Source organism: Hemibagrus wyckioides, linkage group LG08 (genome assembly GCF_019097595.1).
Source record: "Hemibagrus wyckioides isolate EC202008001 linkage group LG08, SWU_Hwy_1.0, whole genome shotgun sequence".
NCBI classification, from domain to species: Eukaryota; Metazoa; Chordata; class Actinopteri; order Siluriformes; family Bagridae; genus Hemibagrus; species Hemibagrus wyckioides.
The window spans coordinates 26,604,611-26,628,866 of NC_080717.1; the positions used below are offsets into that span (position 1 = coordinate 26,604,611).

Consider the following 24,256-nt stretch of genomic DNA (forward strand, 5'->3'; position numbering starts at 1 on the left):
CATCCCAAAGGTGTTCAAACTCGCTCATCCATGTCTTTATGAACCTTGCTTTGTGCACTGGTGTGCAGTCATGTTGGAACAGGAAGGGGTCATCCCCAAACTGTTCCCACAAAGCTGGGAGCATGAAATTGTCCAAAATGTCTTGGTATGAAGCCATGTAAGATCCTACAGTTTGCTCGGATTGTTATTGTTAACCTGGTAATAGTCCATGATGTATTTATTCTTTTTGAAGGCTCCCTGGATGAAAAGAAACTGCTCTAGAGGCAATGCACTTTAGGTGTACAGTATTAGATAACAATAGGTACAAAGTTCACACAAATCCTGTTTGTAAGGCGAGGACTTCTTTTTAATTTGTTGCAGTGCAAACACTGGATTTGTTTCATTTATCTGTTTACATTTGCAAAAGTTTCGCAGGATTCTTGTGGGTTTGGTGCTGTTTGTTATTATTTCTTTGACAATCCATTCATCGTAAGCCTGTTGGTTCCTGTTCTCCTTGCAACCACTCCCTTCAAGCTCTGCGTGGAGAAGATGTACTTGAAGATCCACAGACACTCCTAGACATTTATTTATTTATTTATTTATTTTCTTTTTGCGAGGATGAGGAGTCGGGTTGTCACGAAAGCGTCGTGCTTTCTGGGCACTTCTGCACTCATTTACGCGCTGTTTTATTTTGCCTTCTTCTCCTCCAGAAATCCCTCTACAGACCTTTCCCCAAGGCTGGAGAGAACGGCTGAACACACCATCCTGGACAAACTGGACCAAATTGAGCGACAGATTGGTCAACTCGGTACAGTAAGGCGCATGCATGAACATTTAATGAGGGTTCTTAAATAGCCACGTGCGCACGTACCTATTACCTACATGTCATTAGTTATTAAGTTCATTTTCCTCTTGAGAGTTAATGTACCTGTGCCCAGGTATGTAGTCTAACTACTGTTCGGTATGTCGCACCTGCACTCAGGTTCATAATACGGTGTTTGCAGTCTTCAGTACTGCTTCAACAATTTGAGTTTAAACCGAATTTAAATCGGTTTGCGTCCTTAAGAAACTCAGCATACATTCATGTTCACGAAATCTCCGAGTTCCATAAAAGCTTGTACTTTATACTTGGACTCAAGAGGGCAATTTGCTGAGATTGAGACATTATAATCGCACCTGTAACTTTATCGGTACAGCAAACTGGAGACATTCATGGAAAGTGATTTACATGATTTATTTTGTTAGTTACAAGCTTTTTCTGGGCTGTGCTATGTATAGTTCTCCTATTATATTATATTTGTATATTATGTGTAACAATCACAAGCTTTATAAGGCTAAAATCGCAGCAGAATATTTTGACATTGCAGATATTTTGACATCTGAATATCTGATAAAACAGATTAGGCATATGGTCATTTCAATATGGCACCTTACTGTCCAGCAACTTAATCAAATCATGTGTGTGTGTGTGTGTGTGTGTGAGTGTGTGTGTCATTCAGATTTAAGAGAAAATGTATACTTTACAGACATGAGTGTCTAATCTACTAGCTTTACACCAATCAGGCATAACATTATGACCACCTGACTAATATTGTGTTGGTCCCACTTTTGCTGCCAAATCAGCCCTGACCCGTCCTGCACTGTGTATTCTGACCCCTTTCTATCAGAACCAGCATTAACTTATTCAGCAGTTTGAGCAACAGTAGCTCGTCTGTTGGATCGGATCACAGCCTTCACTCCCCACGTGCATCAATGAACCTTGACCGCCCATGACCCTGTCGCCGGTTCACCACTGTTCCTTCCTTGGACCACTTTTGAAAGATACTGACCACTGCAGACCGGGAACACCCCACAAGAGCTGCAGTTTTGGAGATGCTCTGATCCAGTGGTCTAGCCATCACAATTTGGCCCTTCGTCAAACTCAAAGCTCAAATCCTTACACTTGTCCATTTTTCCTGCTTCTAACATCAATTTTGAGGACAAACTGTTCACTTGCTGCCTAATATATCCCACCCACTAACAGGTGCCATGATGAGGAGATACTCAGTCTTATTCACTTCACCTCTCACTGCTCACAATGTTATGCCTGATCGTTGTATAGTCAGTGCCATCAGTATATGTGATCCAGTTAGGTTGTGCAATCTCACGTGGAAGTTGATGCACAAGAAATGACCGTAGTATTAGGTTATTGAATAATCACTTCTGTCTTTCAAAGATATAAAAACATCAAGCCAAAGGTTTATTTTTGACACCAACATTAGAAAATTGATGATTATTAAGTACTTGGTTGAAAAAAAAGAAAGAAAAGAAAGCACAATAGCACCACCAACAGTCAGAAAAATGCACAGAATAATGTAAAGAATGGAGAAAGCTGGAGTCTTAAAGGGGCTGATTGTGGATGATTCCATGATGATCTACAGGATGCTAATGGCATAAGGATATTAAGGACATTCTAATGAGGAACTTTTGTTTAAATTTATAAGCTACATTCCAGCTATAATTTAGGTAACAGGCTTAGACTTTCAGAGCGACCTTCAAAGAAAGAAAAAGGGAAAGAAGGAAAGAGAGAGACAGAGAGAGAGAAAAAGGCAGGCAGGCATACAGACAGACAGAAAAGGCAGAAAGAAAGAAAGAAAGAAAGAAAGAAAGAAAGAAAGAAAGAAAGAAAGAAAGAAGAATGACACAAATAGAATAGAAAGTTCAGCTCATGCAGCTTTCTGAATCATTAAATCATTATTTTTGAAGAAATTTAATAATGTATTTCAAAATAAAGTGTTATAATGCACTTGGTTTTATTAAAGTTTAAGTTATATGAAATATGACCATCAGCTGTTGTGAATGGTGTATTATGCAAAGGCTTTATATTATGTACAGTATTTGTAAATATAATAAGTAGAGAATGCATAGAACCCTTATTCAGAAACTAAGGAGCCTTTAAAAAGCATTGTAGGTGTGACATTGAAGATGTTCTGTGAAGTTTATATCACTGTAACATATTCGAGACAGTCTTTCTTGGAAAGAGATTTTTGTTGGTAAAGCTACAGTCAAGACTTTCTGTGATGTTTCCTCAGCGAAATCATTGGAGCTGGGCATTTATAAAGTCCCACAGTACGCCGAAGATCATTCAGGAGTGGAGGAGGAGAAGAAGAAAAAGAAAAGGCGAGTGTTCAACAAGTTATTCCCAAACTCGGAGCTGTTCGCCAAGTGGGGTGACGATCTGTCCGAGGAGGAGCAGAAGGAAGCTCAAAACTTATTTGAGCTTTATGGCTACAACGTGTTTCTCAGTGACAGACTCCCTCTGAACAGGACGCTACCAGACACCCGAGGCGACAGGTGAGTACGTGCGTAGTCCTGAATGTCTACTTTCATATGAGCTTCATATTAACCTCCACTGTGAAGTGACATGACATGACAAAGACACTCAATCATAAACATGGACACAACCAAAACAGGAGCAAACTCCATTATTTTGGGCCTCTGGGAAAAAGAGTGAATAATTATATATACAAATATATAGAATCATATAGATATTTTTTTATATTTTTCCCTTTGCTTTCTGTTATATTCTGTTTTTCTAGAATTCTAGAAATCTATTTTTTATTTTTCATTGCATTCTTTTTTTTTAGAATAAGCTTAATTACATTTCATACTCTGTATGGTTGTATATGTGACAAAACTTGAATTTGCATGACATGGGCTAACTAATGCATATTAATGAGCAGTGGGTGGAGTCACTAACATCAGTGTACTAGATTTTCTAATCTAATGACTTTTTTGAGTTTAAAAAATAGTTTATTAGAATAAAATATGATATGTTTTGTTATTTGTTTATATGCCTCCATTGTTATCATCAGTATAGTCAACATGGCGATGAATGTACAGTCACCCAGTGAGTGTATGAGAGTGTTTCTGGGTGTTTGTATAAAGAGCTATTCAAATGGTCATTCGTGATGTGTGTCCAGAATTCACCCCACTGTACCCTCATTTAAATTTAATGTACATGAATGGCGCCCTAAAAATCAAGAGTAGACAAAAGAAATGGGACATGTCCAGAAGGATGAAATGGAGCCGTGTATTTCATTCATTCATTTTTAGTGAGCACTTTATGATTGGGTGCAAGGTGGGAGAAGTCATGCTAGATTCACTATTCACACAAACAACACACACATACACAAACATATGTTTGAATCTAGGGGCAACTTATAGTCTGAAATGCACTGCCCCGAATTAAGCATATACTCTTAAAAATGAAGGTTGTTGGTGAAGTAGTTTTCACAATGATGCCCTAGAAGAACCAATTTTATTTCCCCAAAGAACCTTTCTGTGGCTGTTAAAAGATAATAAATTATATAAGGAACCTTTTGTGCAATGGAAATGTTCTATGGATGTTAAACCATACACACTGAAAAAGAACCATGAAAGAACCTTTATTATTGAGAGTGTATGGTGGAATGTTAGTACAGTGTTGTACAGTAGCATTGGAGAGAGACTCCAGTGATCTTCTCAGCTGTCCTCACTACCGTCTCGTATCGCAAGACCCTGCAGCGGATATTGAGGACAGCTGAGAAGATCATTGGAGTCTTTCTCCCCTCTAGCACGGACATGCTGCATCCGCAAAGCCAACAGCATTGTGGATGACCCCACACACCCGTCACACACACTCTCTCTTCACCCTCCTGCTGTCTGGAAAGAGGTACCGAAGCCTTCGTGCCCACACAAGCTGACTGTGTAACAGTTTCTTTCCTCAAGCCATCAGACTTCTCATCACCCAGAACTGAACTGTATCAACACACACACACACACACACACACACTCACTCACTCAACTGTATGAACTGACCTATGTCAACTGTGTTATGTGTATGTTATATGTTAAAGTTGTTCTTGTTTGCACACATTTTTCGGCTCTATGTGTCCTGTAAGTTTTGTATTGTCTTTTGTCTTGCACCTGGTTGCACACATTGCACTTTATGTAGCTAGGACATACTTTCTGTCCTTAGCTCTGTGTTGTTGTTTTTGTTCTGTAGCTATATGTTGTCTTATGTAGCACCCGGGTCCTGGAGAAACGTTGTGTCATTTCACTGTGTACTATGTCAGCTATATGGGGTCGAAATGATCAAAAAAAGAAATCAAAAAGCTTCTTGTATTGTGTTGTATAGTGTTGCACAGTGTAGTATAGTGTTGTATAGAGTTGTATAGTGTTGCACAGTGTAGTATAGTGTTATATAGAGTTGTATAGTGTTATATAGAGTTGTATAGTGTTGCACAGTGTAGTATAGTGTTGTATAGAGTTGTATAGTGTTGCACAGTGTAGTATAGTGTTGTATAGAGTTGTATAGTGTTGCACAGTGTAGTATAGTGTTATATAGAGTTGTATAGTGTTGCACAGTGTAGTATAGTGTTATATAGAGTTGTATAGTGTTATATAGAGTTGTATAGTGTTATATCGAGTTGTAGAGTGTTGCACAGTGTAGTATAGTGTTATATAGAGTTGTATAGTGTTGCACAGTGTAGTATAGTGTTATATAGAGTTGTATAGTGTTATATAGAGTTGTATAGTGTTGCACAGTGTAGTATAGTGTTGTATAGAGTTGTATAGTGTTATATAGAGTTGTATAGTGTTATATAGAGTTGTATAGTGTTATATAGAGTTGTATAGTGTTGCACAGTGTAGTATAGTGTTGTATAGAGTTGTATAGTGTTGCACAGTGTAGTATAGTGTTATATAGAGTTGTATAGTGTTGCACAGTGTAGTATAGTGTTATATAGAGTTGTATAGTGTTGCACAGTGTAGTATAGTGTTATATAGAGTTGTATAGTGTTGCACAGTGTAGTATAGTGTTATATAGAGTTGTATAGTGTTATATAGAGTTGTATAGTGTTGCACAGTGTAGTATAGTGTTGTATAGAGTTGTATAGTGTTATATAGAGTTGTATAGTGTTATATAGAGTTGTATAGTGTTATATAGAGTTGTATAGTGTTGCACAGTGCAGTATAGTGTTATATAGAGTTGTATAGTGTTGCACAGTGTAGTATAGTGTTATATCGAGTTGTATAGTGTTGCACAGTGTAGTATAGTGTTATATCGAGTTGTATAGTGTTGCACAGTGTAGTATAGTGTTATATAGAGTTGTATAGTGTTGCACAGTGTAGTATAGTGTTGTATAGAGTTGTATAGTGTTGCACAGTGTAGTATAGTGTTATATAGAGTTGTATAGTGTTGCACAGTGTAGTATAGTGTTATATAGAGTTGTATAGTGTTGCACAGTGTAGTATAGTGTTATATAGAGTTGTATAGTGTTGCACAGTGTAGTATAGTGTTATATAGAGTTGTATAGTGTTATATAGAGTTGTATAGTGTTGCACAGTGTAGTATAGTGTTGTATAGAGTTGTATAGTGTTATATAGAGTTGTATAGTGTTATATAGAGTTGTATAGTGTTGCACAGTGTAGTATAGTGTTGTATAGAGTTGTATAGTGTTGCACAGTGTAGTATAGTGTTATATAGAGTTGTATAGTGTTGCACAGTGTAGTATAGTGTTATATAGAGTTGTATAGTGTTGCACAGTGTAGTATAGTGTTATATAGAGTTGTATAGTGTTATATAGAGTTGTATAGTGTTGCACAGTGTAGTATAGTGTTATATAGAGTTGTATAGTGTTGCACAGTGTAGTATAGTGTTATATAGAGTTGTATAGTGTTATATAGAGTTGTATAGTGTTGCACAGTGTAGTATAGTGTTATATAGAGTTGTATAGTGTTATATAGAGTTGTATAGTGTTATATAGAGTTGTATAGTGTTATATAGAGTTGTATAGTGTTGCACAGTGCAGTATAGTGTTATATAGAGTTGTATAGTGTTGCACAGTGTAGTATAGTGTTATATAGAGTTGTATAGTGTTGCACAGTGTAGTATAGTGTTATATAGAGTTGTATAGTGTTGCACAGTGTAGTATAGTGTTATATAGAGTTGTATAGTGTTGCACAGTGTAGTATAGTGTTGTATAGAGTTGTATAGTGTTGCACAGTGTAGTATAGTGTTATATAGAGTTGTATAGTGTTATATAGAGTTGTATAGTGTTGCACAGTGCAGTATAGTGTTATATAGAGTTGTATAGTGTTATATAGAGTTGTATAGTGTTGCACAGTGCAGTATAGTGTTATATAGAGTTGTATAGTGTTGCACAGTGTAGTATAGTGTTATATAGAGTTGTATAGTGTTGCACAGTGTAGTATAGTGTTATATAGAGTTGTATAGTGTTATATAGAGTTGTATAGTGTTGCACAGTGTAGTATAGTGTTATATAGAGTTGTATAGTGTTGCACAGTGTAGTATAGTGTTGTATAGAGTTGTATAGTGTTGCACAGTGTAGTATAGTGTTATATAGAGTTGTATAGTGTTATATAGAGTTGTATAGTGTTGCACAGTGTAGTATAGTGTTGTATAGAGTTGTATAGTGTTGCACAGTGTAGTATAGTGTTATATAGAGTTGTATAGTGTTGCACAGTGTAGTATAGTGTTGTATAGAGTTGTATAGTGTTGCACAGTGTAGTATAGTGTTATATAGAGTTGTATAGTGTTGCACAGTGTAGTATAGTGTTGTATAGAGTTGTATAGTGTTGCACAGTGTAGTATAGTGTTATATAGAGTTGTATAGTGTTGCACAGTGTAGTATAGTGTTGTATAGAGTTGTATAGTGTTGCACAGTGTAGTATAGTGTTGTATAGAGTTGTATAGTGTTGCACAGTGTAGTATAGTGTTATATAGAGTTGTATAGTGTTGCACAGTGTAGTATAGTGTTATATAGAGTTGTATAGTGTTGCACAGTGTAGTATAGTGTTATATAGAGTTGTATAGTGTTGCACAGTGTAGTATAGTGTTGTATAGAGTTGTATAGTGTTGCACAGTGTAGTATAGTGTTATATAGAGTTGTATAGTGTTGCACAGTGTAGTATAGTGTTGTATAGAGTTGTATAGTGTTGCACAGTGTAGTATAGTGTTATATAGAGTTGTATAGTGTTATATAGAGTTGTATAGTGTTGCACAGTGTAGTATAGTGTTGTATAGAGTTGTATAGTGTTGCACAGTGTAGTATAGTGTTATATAGAGTTGTATAGTGTTGCACAGTGCAGTATAGTGTTATATCGAGTTGTATAGTGTTGCACAGTGTAGTATAGTGTTATATAGAGTTGTATAGTGTTGCACAGTGTAGTATAGTTTTATATAGAGTTGTATAGTGTTGCACAGTGTAGTATAGTGTTATATAGAGTTGTATAGTGTTATATAGAGTTGTATAGTGTTATATCGAGTTGTAGAGTGTTGCACAGTGTAGTATAGTGTTATATAGAGTTGTATAGTGTTGCACAGTGTAGTATAGTGTTGTATAGAGTTGTATAGTGTTGCACAGTGTAGTATAGTGTTATATAGAGTTGTATAGTGTTGCACAGTGTAGTATAGTGTTGTATAGAGTTGTATAGTGTTATATAGAGTTGTATAGTGTTGCACAGTGTAGTATAGTGTTATATAGAGTTGTATAGTGTTATATAGAGTTGTATAGTGTTATATCGAGTTGTAGAGTGTTGCACAGTGTAGTATAGTGTTATATAGAGTTGTATAGTGTTGCACAGTGTAGTATAGTGTTGTATAGAGTTGTATAGTGTTGCACAGTGTAGTATAGTGTTATATAGAGTTGTATAGTGTTGCACAGTGTAGTATAGTGTTATATAGAGTTGTATAGTGTTATATAGAGTTGTATAGTGTTGCACAGTGTAGTATAGTGTTGTATAGAGTTGTATAGTGTTATATAGAGTTGTATAGTGTTATATAGAGTTGTATAGTGTTATATAGAGTTGTATAGTGTTGCACAGTGCAGTATAGTGTTATATAGAGTTGTATAGTGTTGCACAGTGTAGTATAGTGTTATATCGAGTTGTATAGTGTTGCACAGTGTAGTATAGTGTTATATCGAGTTGTATAGTGTTGCACAGTGTAGTATAGTGTTATATAGAGTTGTATAGTGTTGCACAGTGCAGTATAGTGTTATATAGAGTTGTATAGTGTTGCACAGTGTAGTATAGTGTTGTATAGAGTTGTATAGTGTTGCACAGTGTAGTATAGTGTTATATAGAGTTGTATAGTGTTATATAGAGTTGTATAGTGTTGCACAGTGTAGTATAGTGTTGTATAGAGTTGTATAGTGTTGCACAGTGTAGTATAGTGTTATATAGAGTTGTATAGTGTTGCACAGTGCAGTATAGTGTTATATAGAGTTGTATAGTGTTGCACAGTGTAGTATAGTGTTGTATAGAGTTGTATAGTGTTGCACAGTGTAGTATAGTGTTATATAGAGTTGTATAGTGTTATATAGAGTTGTATAGTGTTGCACAGTGCAGTATAGTGTTATATAGAGTTGTATAGTGTTATATAGAGTTGTATAGTGTTGCACAGTGCAGTATAGTGTTATATAGAGTTGTATAGTGTTGCACAGTGTAGTATAATGTTGTATAGAGTTGTATAGTGTTACACAGTGTAGTATAGTGTTATATAGAGTTGTATAGTGTAGTACAGTGTTGTACAGTGTTGTACAAAATAGTACAGTGTTGTATAGTGTAGTGTAGTATTGTTTAGTGTTGTATAGTATAGTTTAGTGTTGTACAGTGTAGTACAGTGCTATACAGTGTAATACAGTGTTGGATAGTGTAGTACAGTGCTATACAGTGTTGTATAGTATTGTATTGTGTTGTATAGTGTTGTACAGTGTTGGATGGTGTAGTACAGTGCTATACAGTGTTGTATAGTGTATTCATTTCTTTTCTTTTCATACTATTTTATTCTACTATTACAGGTGTGTGTCGAAGGTGTATCCGGAGCAGCTCCCATCAATCAGTGTGGTTCTCATCTACCTGAACGAGGCTCTGTCGGTGTTAAAGAGAGCCATACACAGCATCATTGACCAGACGCCTGTTCACCTGCTCAAGGAGATCATACTGGTGGACGATCACAGCACTAACGGTTCGTGCACTAACTGAAATATTATAATATTTAATACAAATGTTCCTTATCACTAGTAATAATAACATCCAGGATATTTTCAGCTCTCATCCTCTTAAATTTACAACCCTGGGCAAAAATTATGGAATCACCACACTTAGAGGATGCTCAACAAGACTTTTTTGCTTTATAGCAAACAAACCAGTCACAGATATAACAAAAAAGTCATGTCTTTTTTCAAAGCACATAGAGAGAAAAAAAGTATGGAATCACTCAATGTTAAGGAAAAAAATTATGGAATCATCCACAGTTAGTACTTTGTTGCTCTTCCTATGGCTTTTATGACAGCCTGAAATCTTTGAGGTATCGACTTCAATAATGAAAAACAATATGCAGCATCAATCTTAGCCGGAGGTTGAATCTATATTAGTTAGTACGGAAGAAAAAGATTTTCTTGTATTTATATCCTTCTCCAGCTCCGTAAGAAGCTGTAACATCTTTAAGGTCTCCTCTTTCAAGATTCAAAGAACTTTATTAATCCCTGGGGGAAATTCCTTCATTTCAATTTCAGCTCTTATGCTTAATTTATTATGCTTAATTTTTTTTTTTTACCTTAATTAGGACAAAATAAAATTGGTGTATTTTTAGTCATTAGAATCTGTGACAAATTGTCTAGCTGTATTTATTTAGTTATTGGCTTTGTTTGCTGTAATGCTGTTTAAGGTGTAAATGAAAAAACACCTCAGAAAACATGATTTGTAGATATTTCATATCACAGTATACTTTTTGTACTTGAATGTCTTTTTATTCAAAGTCTATTTCATTCACAAAAGTTTGATCACTGATCCATCGACAGCAGCCTGACCCATGGGTCTGTAAAGTACTTTTTATGGAAGTTTCAGTGAATCCAAAATCTCAGACGGTGAGATTTTAGGTTAGTCGTTTGCTGGCTTCTCTAAAAATGCTCTGTTTTTAACATCCTTGTAGATGATCTAAAGGAAAAACTCAGCGAATTTATCGACCAAATTCATCAACAAAGGCCTGGATTACTTAAGAAAGTGAGCCATAAACAGAGACTGGGTCTGGCAAAGGCTCGTATTTCAGGATGGAAAGCAGCTATCGGTGACGTGGTGGCCATTTTGGATGCCCACATTGAGGTGCAGAAACAATGGTAAAACAAGTCTTACGTCTATAACCGTGTCCGTATACTTTACACAAATTCCTTGGAATTTTTAGTTTTCATCTCCTTGGTTTAAAGAGTAAACCACTCTGGGTGTGACGTTATAGGAAAATAGCCAACGATGATGTGAAGTGTGACGCAGAATCACTGTTATGACCTTTTAGGATGAGGTGGATGTGTATTATTCCTCTTATACCACATACCAACGATTATATTAAAGGGGAAAATATCATAATTCTTATTCACAAATTTGCATTGCATCATTATTATCACTTTTATCCTATGCTTGGATAAATAGGATTTGTTAATGTCATATCAGAGCTCTGGTAACACTCGCTCTGTAAGAATAAACATACAGAGTTGTGCATCATTTGGCACACACTATTATATAATTGTATACAAGGGCCTGATGGGAGAAAATCGATTCATACGAATTTCCTTTGGTTTTAGGGCAGAACCACTGCTGGCCAGAATCAAAGCAGATCGGACGGTGGTCCTGTCTCCGGTGTTTGACCGGGTGGATTTCGACACACTTGAAGTGGCTTTGTATACTCCATATGCCCATGCCTTCGACTGGCAGATGTGGTGCATGTATGAGTCCTTCAGACCAGAATGGTATTTGCTTAATGACCCGTCCGCACCTGGGAAGTGAGTGACACCTTTTATATTTCCAATACATTTTTATCAAGAACGCTTTATTCACATGTGAAGTAAGCAGATGGGGGCAGATGCTGTTATAGGAAAATAATGAACAAGTGAGGGTTATGTGATAATCGAGTCAGGGATTGTTTTCTTATAACAGCGGATCCTAATGTGGTTTTATTGCTCTTACACCCCAGCAATTTGATAATGATTACAACATTTCATTTATTGGTTCTTTTTCCCAGAGGCCAAAAATGGAGTTTGCCCCTGTTGTTGTTGTTGTGTCCATGTTGATGACTGAATGTCTTTGTTATGTTCCACTCCACATTGGTGGTTAATATGAAGCTCAAATGAAAGTAGACACTCAGAATTTCATAGAGAAGAAAAAAAATTAAATAAAAACTTCCAAAATGCAGCTGCCTGAGTTCTCACACACCACCCCACTGCTACATTTCCTCCACTGGCTTCCTGTAGATGCATAAGTTTCAAAACACTGATGCTTGCCTACAAAGCCATGCTTGCCTACAAAGCTCCATCTTACCTCAAAGCTCTTATTACTCCTCGCACTGCACCTCGCTCCCTCAGATCTACTAGCACTGCTGGCCTGGTCCCTGACCATCTCTCAGGGTGAGAGGTAGGTATACATCTAGACTCTTCTGTTCTGGCACTGAGGTGGTAGAATGAAATTCCCCTAGATGTCCGAACAGCCGAGTCACTGACCGTCTTCAGATGACGACTGTAGACCTACCTCTTCCTGGAACACTTAAACTAGCTCTTATTTTCCCAGTTTGTTTTTATGTATTGTTGAATGTTGTTATGTTATGTTTAAATATAACACAGTTTCCCAACACAGATGGTGTCCTAAGTCTGTGACCTACTGAACCAGTGTTAGTGTATTCATACATAGAGACTTGTACACATTACTCTGGATAAGAACATCTGCCAAATGCCAGAAATGTTTGTATCTTCACAGTAAATGCTGATATCAAACCCATTTCTGCTCTCTGAGATGCTCCAAGTGCTTGTGCATCTAAAAAGCAGCTCAGATTTGATCTTCAAGTAAAATTATGTGTAAGGTTATCCAACAGAGGAAAAAAAAAACACACGACTAAAACACACCGAAAGCTGACAGACTCACAGCCTGAAAATGTCCCAGGAGCCAAATTCCTTTCTGCTGGCTGCACGTAACACCATTGTACTGTTAAAGACAAGCTAGTTTCTGTTCCTTACTTATATTGTACCAGCTATAAATAATTGTCCTCTCACCAAACTCTCTGTTCTTCCTCTTAAGCTTAATGACACAAAATAATGCAACTTGAAATAATTAGAAACCAGAACGAGCAACATCATCTGAACCAAAGAATTCCCTGTGGCATGGAGAAACCACTGTACCTATGATAGTATTGCTGACACTGGAGATTCTTTTATGTCAAGCATCTGCCCATACCGGTCTTGTAAAAATGTTATTTGTTTAACCTGCTGTAATAGAAAATTAATCAACACCTTCAGACCAATCAGGTTTGAGTTAATCAGTGCTATAGCATAGGCTTTGAACATCACTGTATAAATGTTGCATGTACATTACAGCATTTGGCAGATGCCCTTATTTAGAGCATTTAGCTTATTTGTTATACAACTGAGCAATGCTCAAGGGGCCACCAATGGACCTGGGGTTCAAGCTCACACCCTTCTGATTGGTAGTCCAACACCATAACCACTGAGCTACATCATCCCTCATGTTTCCTAATGGTTTATCGATTATCATCAGGAGTCCTTCCGTCATGGGAATCCTCGTGGCCGATCGAAAGTTCTTGGGAGAAATCGGAGGTTTGGACGAAGGAATGGAAATTTATGGAGGCGAGAACGTTGAGCTCGGAATACGAGTAAGTTATTCCGTGTGTGTTTGCTACTGTAGCATTTGCAATGTACTTAAAGTATGGTTCTGTTTCGTTTTTATAACCAGGTTTGGCTGTGTGGAGGAAGCATCGAAATCATCCCTTGCTCAAAGATCGCTCACATAGAAAGAGCACACAAGCCTTACGCACTAGATCTGAGTGAGCCAATGCGAAGAAACGCACTCCGTGTGGCTGAAATCTGGATGGATGAATATAAGACAAACGTTTTCATCAGCTGGAATCTCCCTCTGAAGGTGGGTTGAGTATATACTCAAAATTTGCTTGCTGAAGAAAAGCATTAGGTTGGGAGTGTATCGAGTCGAATGCGGTTCTTAGGTGTGACTTTGGTGGTGTAACATGTTATTAGTAAATGAAAGACATAAGGGTGTAGACTTACAACTGTTGCTTTAATAGAGAGAAAATAATTGCCAAAATGTAAGCGTTTGAGATTGCTACACAAGGATCAGAAATCAACACCGGAACAAGCGTTTAAAAAATATTAGGAAGCAAGAAACCAAGGTTTGGAATTAAAGTTACAAGAACGTGCAGGACAACCTGAAAACCTTCCTGAAGATACCAAGACACAGCAGGGTATAAACAGCTAAAAAAAATCAGCTGTACATTTTACTGTAATATACTGACATTAGGTACTGAATATTTTACATACTATAACAGCACATAAATCACTACATTTGCTTGTTTGAGTGATTTTTTCAATCAAATCAGCTTAGGTTTGAAGCATGATACTTCTAGCTCAGCTACGAAAATATGATTTGAACACTACCTGTTGGTGTGTAACTCAAAGGTTTAACCACTGAGCCAATGCATCTAGATCAACCAGCTCTCCCTGATTCTGTGCAATTTTATTAATGAGAGTGATTCAGTGAAAGAATTAACTGAGTGAATTATTGCAAGCTAGTTCAGCTAGTTGGGGTGAGGCTGGGTGTGATGTTCAAATGCTGGCCCCGCCTAAGGGCCATTGTTGGGTCAAGATCCTGTACCTTGAGCTCAGTTGCATCCTGCATCAATTGTACGTCTTTGTTTTGTGTTAAAGCATCATCCAATCCAAATAAGCAGCGATACTGGACTGTGTGTTATTTTATAGTGTATGCCGTTGTTTATTGACAACTTTACAATCATGAATTAAAAGTACAGCTGGTGTTACAGGAGATTGTCCAGTCCCTGTGAAAATAAATGTGTAAATGTCCAACAAAAGCATTTACCTGACTGACAGCAGGTATCAAGGTGAGGGTGTGGTCACATGTCTAGCAAGGTAGCAGCTTGACACTGAACAGGTGAAAACATTAGGATTGTCAGTACAGGGATTGTACAGAGGTTGAATATCAAAAAATGGCCACAAAGCATGTGGCCAAACATAAATAATAGCATATTAATGGATTTTATGATGCTTTTAAGGGTGTTCAAAATTGGGAATTTTTGTTTTTGTATAGCCAAATTCTGGCAGACAAAAACTGTCCTGTTGTGATAGCTCTAGGATTTTCATGTTTTTTAGGTATAAAATCTGGGACCAGGGTATTAATATTGAGCTCACGTGTTACTTGCACATGGGTCGACTCCATTCAACCAATTACTTGACTTCTGATCTCGAATTTACAGGAAATCAGAATGAAAAACAAAGTAAAAGGTTGTTCACTAAAGTAGAAGCAGGAGAATATTAAAAGAATAGATTGTTTATATTTTACTTGTCCTTGTTTTGCCTTTCATTTTTCCATGCACATCTGCAGATCTTGACATTTCTCTTCAAATGATCTCTTATTTAAAGGGTTTAAAGTTGTAGAAATCATATTTACAGGATGCCTCGAACACTTCCCTTCTGATTTTGGGGCTCGTCCCAACTCGAACACCAGTATAACCAAGACTCGAAACTCAAACACCCAATTCAAGTCACTATTCTTCATGTCTATAGCACCAGCCATATTATAACAGTTTACATGCTGCTTTTTGCACATTTACTCAATCACTGCTGTTGCTGTTTTTGCACAAACTGCCACCAACTGCTGCTATACAGAAGTGTATACGTTTACAAGAACCCTCTTTGTTTACAGTTCTCCTATTTTGCACATGTTGCACAGCTCTATGTTGTTATATAGCACCCTGGAGAACCGTTGTTTCATTTCACTGTGTACCGTGTCAGCTATATGTGGTTGAAATGACAATAAAAGCTACTTGACTTGACTTGACACACTCCTGCTATGCAAATCAGTCTTTGTATGACATTAATAAACTAAAGTGATGCTTGGGAGTGAAATCTAAAACTCTGCTTCGAACTCAGGATCATGGAATCGATATCGGAGACGTGACTGAAAGAAAAAAGCTGAGAAATCAGCTGGAGTGTAAGCCCTTTAGCTGGTATCTGGAGAACGTGTATCCTGAGTTAGACACCTGGGATGATCTTCTGGGCTACGGCGTAGTAAGCAACCTTTATTTCTTTTTATTTTTTTAATTTAGAAAATATAAGTAAAAGACCTGGAAATTAAATGAAACACCTTGATTTGATTTTATATTGTTCTAAGTGAATTTGCTTGCCTTTGATAGATGCAGAATGGCATCTTAGAAAATCACTGCATCGATCAGGGCCCGGTTCCTGGCAGTGTTCCTATCCTTTATGAGTGCCATTACTTTACCCCTCAGGTATGTATTTACTGCTGCTACTGAGAAAAAATCCTTTTTGACACACCAAGCTAACGTTAAAGGACTTACCAAGACTAACCAAAGTCGAATAATGATTGTGTCACGTCTGCATTATAATAAACTGAAAAGGTGAAGGGATGGTAGCCTGTGTGTCAACAAAGTGAAGACAGCTAAGCTCTCTGAAATAAAAAAAAGTGCTCCACCCCATATTGAACAGTGTCTATAGCAGGGATGTCCAGTATTATCTGCAAAGGGCAGGTGTGGGTGCACGTTTTCACCTCAACCGAGAAAAAGCCACACCTGAGTGTACTGAAAGCCTAGATCGGTTGATTAAGCAGGTGGAATCAGGTGTGGCTTCTGCTTGATTGGAGTGAAAGTCTGCCCTTTGTGGATAAGATTGGACACCCCTGGTATATAGCTTGGGTACACGGACGAAAGGCTATTGGTATAAAGGAAGAGTCATCATTTGAGACAGCCTGTAACTCACAGGAATTTATATGAATAAATTCGACATGAGGCTCATTTTTTCATCCATGGAGCTCATTTTAATATCGTTTCAGTAATATGCAATATATAATGTATTTAAAGAAACACCTCTGGCCACCATTTTAAAGGCACTTAAAACTTAACAGGTTGTTGCCTTCTTGCTGTATAAGATGATCGTAAATTGAGGGATGGATTAAGAGATTAGATTGGAGGTTAAATGGATTAAGACACAAATGTTAGACACTAACATGCTGTATTAGATGCTTTTAAAATACTTTTGATTGTGTGTGCATGGGTTTGATGGTCTTGTTGAGATCTTCCACCTGAGTAATCTTTACATTTACAGCAATTGAAATGATCCAGAGTGAATTATATTTATCACATATATACAACTGAGCAGTTGAGGGTTAAGGGCCTTGTTTAAGTGCCCTTTAACCGCCCCTGAACGTTTTCTTCTGATCAGAAAAACAACACGCTTTAAAAGATGCCTTAATGTTTAATATCTTCTTTCAAAAGGTCAGCACAATTAACATCATTAATAGTAGTTGAATTGATTAATTATCATTAATAATTAGTTGAAGGTGTACAGGACAGTGGTGAGACCGGCCATGCTGTATGGTTTAGAGACAGTGTCACTGAGGAAGAGACAGGAGTCAGAGCTGGACGTAGCAGAGCTGAAGATGTTGAGGTTCTCTTTGGGAGTGACACGGTTGGACAGGATTAGGAACGAGTACATCAGAGGGACAGCTCATGTTGGACGTTTGGGGGACAAAGTTAGGGAGGACAGATTAAGATGGTTTGGACATGTTCAGAGGAGGGAGAGTGAGTATATTGGTAGGAGAATGCTGGACATGGAGCTGCCAGGCAGGAGGCAAAGAGGAAGGCCAAAGAGGAGGTATATGGATGGAATAAATGAGGATATGAAGCTAGTGGGTGTAAGTGTTGAGGATGTAGAAGATAGGGATGGAGACCCCTGAAGGGAAAAGCCGAAAGAAGAAGAACACTATATGGACACTGTGAAAATTTTTAAAATAAATAAAAATTACATTTAGATACATAAGTGAGTGAGTTTTCTCTCCATGACGTAGCTTATTTAACCAATATCAATACAGTAGATAAACGTACAATGAACAAACAAAGGAAAAATAAATAAATATACCGTGTGTACCTTCCAAAGAAATTCTTATATCACTCCTTATTCCAGTATTCACACAGCTAGCCAGATCAGATAACAGGTTCGAACTAATACTACACACTGTTCACCTGTACTTGTCATTATTGCAAAATTATTTAAGTATATAACTCAAACCTATAATTTGCAAATGACATCAACAACAAATACAGTGGTAAATACAGTGGAACCTCGGCTTATGAATGCCCTCCCTTATGGATTTTCACCTTAAGAATTAAAATTTTGGAAGAAATTTACATTGGCATACGAAGCATTTTCTGCATACGAACGAACCAAACGCTGGCTAAGTTGCACGCACGTCCGGGAGCCGTTCGAAACTTGTTAGCGTCAGTGGAAAGCTATGCGAAGCGAGTTTATTAATTTTATGAATTTTTTTCAGCCAGTGATAGCTGTTTGGAAAGAGTCAACCCACGATACCAACGTCGCCTTCGGCATGCATTCAAAAGCTAGGTGATTTTTGAGGTATTTTTTTGTTGACAGATTGGTGGCGTGGGCGGTCTGTTCTATTTTTAGCCCAAGCTTGGTGGCACGACTTCCTGTGAGGAGCCTTGAAATGGAATGCTTGGCTTGGGTCAGTTCTTTGTAAGCAGACATACAGTTTACATACGCATTAAGCAGGTGGAATCAGGTGTGGCTTCTGCTTGATTGGAGTGAAAGTCTGCCCTTTGTGGATAAGATTGGACACCCCTGGTATATAGCTTGGGTACACGGACGAAAGGCTATTGGTATAAAGGAAGAGTCATCATTTGAGACAGCCTGTAACTCACAGGAATTTATATGAATAAATTCGACATGAGGCTCATTTTTTCATCCATGGAGCTCATTTTAATATCGTTTCAGTAATATGCAATATATAATGTATTTAAAGAAACACCTCTGGCCACCATTTTAAAGGCACTTAAAACTTAACAGGTTGTTGCCTTCTTGCTGTATAAGATGATCGTAAATTGAGGGATGGATTAAGAGATTAGATTGGAGGTTAAATGGATTAAGACACAAATGTTAGACACTAACATGCTGTATTAGATGCTTTTAAAATACTTTTGATTGTGTGTGCATGGGTTTGATGGTCTTGTTGAGATCTTCCACCTGAGTAATCTTTACATTTACAGCAATTGAAATGATCCAGAGTGAATTATATTTATCACATATATACAACTGAGCAGTTGAGGGTTAAGGGCCTTGTTTAAGTGCCCTTTAACCGCCCCTGAACGTTTTCTTCTGATCAGAAAAACAACACGCTTTAAAAGATGCCTTAATGTTTAATATCTTCTTTCAAAAGGTCAGCACAATTAACATCATTAACACTATATGGACACTTAAGATTACAGGGTGAAGAGGTGAAGAAGGTACAGGAGTTTAAGTACTTGGGGTCAACAGTCCAGAGTAATGGAGAGTGTGGGAAAGAGGTAAAGAAGCGAGTGCAGGCAGGTTGGAGTGGGTGGAGAAAGGTGTCGGGAGTTCTGTGTGATAGAAAAATTTCAGCGAGAATCAAGTTGAAGGTGTACAGGACAGTGGTGAGACCGGCCATGCTGTATGGTTTAGAGACAGTGTCACTGAGGAAGAGACAGGAGTCAGAGCTGGACGTAGCAGAGCTGAAGATGTTGAGGTTCTCTTTGGGAGTGACACGGTTGGACAGGATTAGGAACGAGTACATCAGAGGGACAGCTCATGTTGGACGTTTGGGGGACAAAGTTAGGGAGGACAGATTAAGATGGTTTGGACATGTCCAGAGGAGGGAGAGTGAGTATATTGGTAGGAGAATGCTGGACATGGAGCTGCCAGGCAGGAGGCAAAGAGGAAGGCCAAAGAGGAGGTATATGGATGGAATAAATGAGGATATGAAGCTAGTGGGTGCAAGTGTTGAGGATGTAGAAGATAGGGATGGAGACCCCTGAAGGGAAAAGCCGAAAGAAGAAGAACACTATATGGACACTGAAAATTTTTAAAATAAATAAAAATTACATTTAGATACATAATGTGAGTGAGTTTTCTCTCCATGACGTAGCTTATTTAACCAATATCAATACAGTAGATAAACGTACAATGAACAAACAAAGGAAAAATAAATAAATATACCGTGTGTACCTTCCAAAGAAATTCTTATATCACTCCTTATTCCAGTATTCACACAGCTAGCCAGATCAGATAACAGGTTCGAACTAATACTACACACTGTTCACCTGTACTTGTCATTATTGCAAAATTATTTAAGTATATAACTCAAACCTATAATTTGCAAATGACATCAACAACAAATACAGTGGTAAATACAGTGGAACCTCGGCTTATGAATGCCCTCCCTTATGGATTTTCACCTTAAGAATTAAAATTTTGGAAGAAATTTACATTGGCATACGAAGCACTTTCTGCATACGAACGAACCGAACGCTGGCTAAGTTGCACGCACGTCCGGGAGCCGTTCAAAACTTGTTAGCGTCAGTGGAAAGCTATGCGAAGCGAGTTTATTAATTTTATGAATTTTTTTCAGTCAGTGATAGCTGTTTGGAAAGAGTCAACCCACGATACCAACGTCGCCTTCGGCATGCATTCAAAAGCTAGGTGATTTTTGAGGTATTTTTTTGTTGACAGATTGGTGGCGTGGGCGGTCTGTTCTATTTTTAGCCCAAGCTTGGTGGCACGACTTCCTGTGAGGAGCCTTGAAATGGAATGCTTGGCTTGGGTCAGTTCTTTGTAAGCAGACATACAGTTTACATACGCTTCGTATTGGTCATACTAGCCATATTTTTGGATGGCTGGAACGGATTATCTGCATTTACATTATTTCTTAATGTAATAATTTCTTAATGAAACATTAGGGTTGCAATACAAAGAACTCACCTCCAGAACGAATTAAATTTGTATGCCGAGGTTCCACTTTAACTGAAATGTTTAGAAAGAAACTACACATTTATCAGACAGCTACAGGCCCAGCAGTGGCACTATGGTGGCACTGGGATTTGAACAACCTTCTGATCAATGGTCTAACACTTTAACGACTGAGCTACCATAAGTCCAGTATGAATACAATACTTTACAATATTATGTCATTTTGCTCAAAATGACAATACAGAAATCTTTCTGATGCTAGAAAACTGTGGAAACTAGTCAGCATGGTGGATCAGGCCTAAACCCTATAAAGAAGTCCAGTCTTAGCCACAACGCAGTCTATTGAAATTCAAGATCTGTTCAAACAGATGGAATCAGATGCGTCTCCTGTTTGATTGGAATAAAACCCTGTACCCTGATCTAATAGCTATACATGATTATCACTGTTCATGGCAAGAGATTGTCTGCTAATGTACTTGTGTATTTAGCTCTGTTACTATAAGAGTACTGGGGAACTCTACATCGGAGGCATCAAATCTCACAGGTACGATTATAACCGCTGCCTGGTGGATCCTGGTGAAGGAAACAAACCTGCGCTGTATGACTGTAAAATTGCCAAGGACCACAGATTCCACATGCTCTGGGACTTTAAACAGGTGATTAGTCTCAAACGATTTACTGGCTTTGCACAGGTTAAACAGCAGGGTCGTAAATACTGTTATACCACAGCGATGTCAAACTCTTAAATATTATTGGTCAGAAAATGTGGATTCATTTTCATTAACAGCAGGTTCCCACCGTTATTCAAATCACAGCTTTATTTTCATGCACTCATTGGAACATGTTTCCGTACATATCTACATTTATGGCAATTGGTAGACACCCTTATCTGTTGGGACTTACCATTTTAGCTTATTTTATACAACTGAGCGTTAAGGGTCTTGCTCAGGGCCCCAGCAGTGGCAGCTTAGTGGACCTGGGATTCAAACTCATAACCTTCTGAGCAGTAGGCCACCACTAAGCTACCACATCCAGTGTCATTGTCAATACTTTTTTTTTTTTTTATATCAGTAATGAAAAGAATCAGACAGTATTACACCACCCTGTTGTGGGATATTTTCAGTCAGTTTAAGTAATAAACCTGCATTTTTTGTTCTATAATGCTGTATCTTTACCCACAGGGTCATGCAATAAGAAACAAACAAACACAAAGATGTCTTGAGATTGCCCAAGGAGAGGATTCATGGTACGAACTTATCATTCAACCCTGCAGCGCACAAACATGGAGAATACAATACGTCCTTAAAGAATTTTAACTACCTCTTGACAGCCATGTCGATCAAATAACAACCTAAGGAAATGCGACCTGTGGAACGTTGACCATCGCTGAGATTACTCAGTGAAGAGTAATGGGGTAATGGTTGATGTCCGGATGTAAAGCAAGGGCACGATGAGATGGAAATTTCACACTAGTAATGCAAACTCCAAAGTCGTTATGGCACTGTTGCTAGGCAACTGGAATCCCTAACAAACTAGCTAATGACTGAGACACAGAGTGACTGGATATTAACAGTTTCCTCACTTGCATTGTTCATTGGCTGAGAAAAGACTTACACTGTAATCAACCAAATCACTGCATCATCTAAGGGCTCACCTTGATTAAGAAACACGAACAAGGCGTCGCAGCTGGTGGACTGAAAAATTTGTGATGTCCAAAAGTCAATATAACAATCAAGATCCTACATTTAAACATAAAACCTCTACTGGACCAGGATACGTTTTCTGCTTACAGTTTTGCATTTGCTTGAAGTTATTTGTAGGTTTGTATTCCATATATACACACATCACAGAAATATCTGAGTACATCTGGTCCTACAATGCCACCCTGCAGTTCCAGGAGGAATCAGAAAGCAGCTTCATCTGAGTTTGCACAAAGACTCACCTTCACAATGTTGTGAGAAATCAAAAAGCTATACTTTTGTGGGGGTTTGTGGGGCCAGAAATCAAAAACACACGTCTCACACTCTTTTTATATCAGTCTTGTGGCCAAAAAAAACATTAATTTATTGATACTGATACTGAAAGTCATTATAATAAGTAATTTTTTTTAAATTTCTCCATCAGAATGTAATGCCAGTGTACAGGTAAAAAGAGTAAAACATATTTCTAGATGTTTTATTTATTTGAATCATTTTAGTAAGAAGGTGACAGATCTGTTAATAGAAATGCCAAGTTTAAAACCAGACTGAATGATGTTATATTTGATTTAATATAATGCCATAATCAAAATATTACATGCATTTGTCCATATTCGTGATATTTTCTCTTGTTGAGATAATATTTTGTGCGGTGTCGAGTTTAACCGTGAGACACAAACAAACCTGATAGCTACAGTCATCTAAATCAGAATCTTTTGCTGTCACTTCCACTAGAGTATCAACAAACAAAGCAGGAAATGAAATCAGCATCAACAGCTTAATGAATTTCGCTCTAGCATAACCCTCACAGCAAGTGAAGCTTGGATTGTGATGTATCTACAGTTGTAGGAAAGCAGAAAAGAGAGTTGTAAATACATTCCTAATTTATTTGTGTCCATTACTCTGCTCTTATTGAATAGATTTAACACCAGTAGATAATGAAAAGCAAGTGTAGTAATTAAAAGTTTTAATTTTTTAATAGAAATCCACTAATAGGCCTTGACTTTATTATCCTGTTTGAAAGAATATATATATATATATACACACACACATTTCTACAAATATATATATATATATATATATATATATATATATATATATATATATATATATATATTTGTAGAAATGTGTGTGTATATATATATATATATATATATATATATATATTTGTAGAATTTTATCTCTATGTAGATAACGCTGTGACATGTTATTAAATGTTATTAAATTTTTGACATAAAAAAAGATGAAATATGGTATTATATGAAATCGAATAATGAAATAATTCACACTGAAATGATGGAAACACTTGAATAAGAGGAAGAAGTTTTGCAGTTATCAATGCTGTATAGAATTGTTTCATAACGCAGTGTTTTTGTAAAACTAAAATTTATACTGAGTTTGAATTTGCTGCTTAGTCTGGTCTAAATGTATATAATAATAAGAATTGTAATTAATATTAAAAATAAAATAAAATACATGAATAAATGAATGAATTAATGAGAGAGAAAGAAAGAAAGAAAGAAAGAAAGAAAGAAAGAAAGAAAGAAAGAAAGAAAGAAACCCTAAATTATTCTAACTTCTAATAGTTCTATATAATAAACCATTTTTAGGGTTCCATATATATGTCACAAACCCAAAAAGTGAACTAAATCATATCTGAATTTATCAGACAGCTATTGTTGTTAAATGTGGCCTAAATTACCGATGGTCTTC

The 24,256-nt window shown here is 37.1% G+C and overlaps 1 protein-coding gene across 2 annotated transcripts; it reads left to right on the forward strand.

Annotated features, from left to right (window-relative positions):
- The first annotated feature begins 326 nt into the window (after window positions 1-326).
- LOC131357631 (probable polypeptide N-acetylgalactosaminyltransferase 8) lies at window positions 327-23,581 on the forward strand. Of its 2 annotated transcripts, XM_058396770.1 has the most exons (11): window positions 327-787; window positions 3,051-3,312; window positions 9,825-9,991; window positions 10,958-11,141; window positions 11,601-11,798; window positions 13,561-13,675; window positions 13,756-13,941; window positions 15,981-16,118; window positions 16,244-16,339; window positions 21,335-21,502; window positions 22,028-23,581. In XM_058396770.1, exons 1-11 carry the CDS (start codon window positions 598-600, stop codon window positions 22,160-22,162), a joined length of 1,839 nt encoding a protein of 612 aa, XP_058252753.1. In that variant the 5' UTR covers window positions 327-597; the 3' UTR covers window positions 22,163-23,581. The 2 variants fall into 2 exon arrangements, with proteins under 2 accessions (XP_058252753.1, XP_058252754.1); XM_058396771.1 differs by lacking the exon at window positions 21,335-21,502.
- Window positions 23,582-24,256: the final 675 nt, after the last annotated feature.

Coding starts and splice junctions, on each gene's coding strand:
- LOC131357631 (XM_058396770.1), top strand. CDS start 598: ATGAGGAGTCGGGTTGTCACGAAAGCGTCGTGCTTTCTGGGCACTTCT. Junction 788..3,050: donor GCGACAGATTGGTCAACTCG/GTACAGTAAGGC, acceptor ATGTTTCCTCAG/CGAAATCATTGGAGCTGGGC. Junction 11,142..11,600: donor ATTGAGGTGCAGAAACAATG/GTAAAACAAGTC, acceptor CTTTGGTTTTAG/GGCAGAACCACTGCTGGCCA.